The sequence below is a fragment of the Etheostoma spectabile genome, chromosome 15 (assembly GCF_008692095.1).
Source record: "Etheostoma spectabile isolate EspeVRDwgs_2016 chromosome 15, UIUC_Espe_1.0, whole genome shotgun sequence".
In the NCBI taxonomy this organism is placed as follows: Eukaryota; Metazoa; Chordata; class Actinopteri; order Perciformes; family Percidae; genus Etheostoma; species Etheostoma spectabile.
In genome coordinates, this window is record NC_045747.1 from 32,684,758 (window position 1) to 32,687,261 (window position 2,504).

The window sequence follows — 2,504 nt, forward strand, 5'->3', positions numbered from 1 at the left end:
TTGGGCAGACAAGCTATAAAAAAAAAGTTTCTGTTAAATCTAAATCTTAGTTCAAAGGAACACACACACACACAGTTTGAGCTCGAGTCAGCAGGAAATATAGTGGCGAAACCCTCCAGCAACCCACGTGTGTGATGTTAACAAAGCAGGAAGTCTTTTCAATCATTTCCTTAATCTCTTTCTCTTAGATAGCAGAGCACACACACATGCACGCCTTTTTTCTCCCATTTTATGATGTAATTATCAGATACCAACTGTCCAGGGCTCACCATATCATTCATTGATTGGATTTGGCAGCACTGAAACAAGCTGTAAACACAACTTATGACATCATGAGAAGTTGTTACATGTGTGTGCGTTTGAGATGTTTCGGGCTATTTGATAAATTTTCTTTTCCTTAGGCTCTGTTTTTTCGGTCTCCACCAACTCCTGAGAAATATATCAGGCTCTTTAGCAGCTAAATGCTCCACTATGTTCCCAAGCTAGATGCTATTTATTTCTAGGGTGGATGAAAGCACAATATTTCACAATATTCTTTACCAAATACATGGATGGCAATATTGTAAGGTTGACTATTGGTGCTTTCACAAAATATGTAAACAATGAGATTTGGGACTACACAATGTCCATAGTTGACAGTAAACCCATTTTTATATTGAAGCAAACGCTGAGTTTTGAAAAGTCTAATCACACTTGTAACTGCTTTATTGGCATTGCCGTGATTCACTGTGACTTCACATTAAACAAACTGCCGAGGCGATGTCGTTCGTTCTGTCTGCCGCCGCGCTCTCTGTCAACAGTCTGCAGAGAGGACAGATAAGCTTGCGCTAATGTACTCTCAGGTTCAGAATTTGTCCCACTTTTATTTAACGTGAATCCGTCCTCTGTAGTACTGACACAATTCAGTAGGTACCCAAAAAAGTACTGGATTCGGTCCCCAACCCTACAGTCGGCTCTTGCTCCCATCATATGCCCATTAGAGGGCACCACCACCATTAAAGTAAATATGTGTCGTAATGGCTGGTCAAAAAACAACTTGCATGGGTGTTTTCGGGGGGAGGACAGTCTCTAGGGGCCACATTGTCGGTATTAAATCTAATGTGTGTGATGATGGTCACTTTAAAAACAACTGCTCGTCTGAAGAGATCTTTAAGGCTCTGACCGAGTGTTTTGAAAAGTAAAAGTAATTACATCGGACAAAACTTCACTCACTGTGATTGGCCCTGTGCTGAATTTAATCTTCCTATTGGGTGGCGGCGGCTCCTCTTCCTCTGGGAGACCCGGGATCTCGGAGCAGCTGGTCTCCGGCTGATACGCCTCCTCGTCTTCGTCATCCTCCTCGTCGTCTAGCTGGCTGCCTCCAGAGTCCTCCTCGCCAAGCCCGCTGTACGCACTGATGTCCACCAGATCACCCTCAGAGTAATCCTCCTTCCTGGAGCCATCCTCATCATTATCCTCCTCCTCGCCTTCCTCCCCTCCCCTCTCAAAGTCCTCTCCTCTCTCCTCCGAGGAGGGAGAGGAACCTGGAGGCTCTTTTTCTCCGTTTTCCAGCGAGGCGTGAACGTCGGCTTGCACCAGCCTGGCTCTGGCCTCTGACCCCCCCGTGGAGCCGTCTGGCTCATCAGCTTGGGCCTTTTGCTCGGGGGCAGCCACTGTACTTGAGCCCCTGGCTTCAGTTGTCGTTGGCTGGGCCTCCGACTCTGGTTTGACGTCGGAAGAGGAGGACGTCGATGAGGAAGAGTAGGAGCAGGAGGAGTTGGGGAGCTGGTCTTCCGACTGTCTGAACCCGTCCTTCTCCTCGCTGGCCTTCACTTCTTCTGAGTTCCCCTGTAGAGAACCGCTCCCTTCTGCTAGTTCTGCTGCATGGACGCAAACGACTCCCACCTCCCCGCCATCCTCTTTACCTGGAGGGAGCAGCTTCCCCTGAGAGAGAGAGAGAGAGAGAGAGAGAGAGAGAAAGAGAGAGAGAGAGAGAGAGAGAGAGAGAGAGAGAGACACGGTGAGATCATTTTATCATTTATTTAATCCATAGATTCTGGTTTCCTCTTTACTTCTAAACGCAGTTTGTGATTTCCTGCATTTTTTAAAGTGCCAATTTATAAAAAAGAATCTGGGATTTGGGGTGTTATTTTGTGTTACTGGTGCTTCCACACACTTACAAACTTTGAAAAAAAACTATCCATGCTGTTTTGAGTGAGATCCAGTTTCTGAATGTCCTCTGCCTTCAGTCTCCGGGTAAGCTGTTCAAAATTTGCACAACTTTCTACGTCACTAGCTGAAACGAGGTGGCTAACTGTAGCATGCTAGCTCGTTCTCAATGGCGAAACACTGCTACAACACACACTAGTTCACCATAATCTCCAAAAGAACTACTTCCTGTCTCTGTTCTGCAGGTATTCCACAAGTGGGCCCTCGTTTAGAAGGAGTCTCCCAGCTAATCCTGCCTCGTGCTGACCAAAGTTGGAGAAAGAGTTATCTAGCTAATGTGATCTTACCTAGCTACT

At 46.4% G+C, this 2,504-nt stretch overlaps 1 protein-coding gene across 6 annotated transcripts in view; it reads right to left on the reverse strand.

Annotated features, from left to right (window-relative positions):
- The window catches only part of LOC116703354 (neurabin-2), a 163,780-nt gene that overhangs the window by 144,597 nt on the left and 16,679 nt on the right, over positions 1-2,504 (reverse strand). For all 6 annotated transcript variants that reach the window (XR_004335409.1, XR_004335408.1, XR_004335410.1 and 3 more), the window contains exon 5: positions 1,213-1,923. Coding sequence is in view for 1 of the 6 variants with exons in the window: in XM_032538023.1 (XP_032393914.1) it covers positions 1,213-1,923 (711 nt within the window). In the remaining 5 variants the exon portion in view is untranslated. The remainder of the gene's footprint in view (positions 1-1,212; positions 1,924-2,504) is intronic.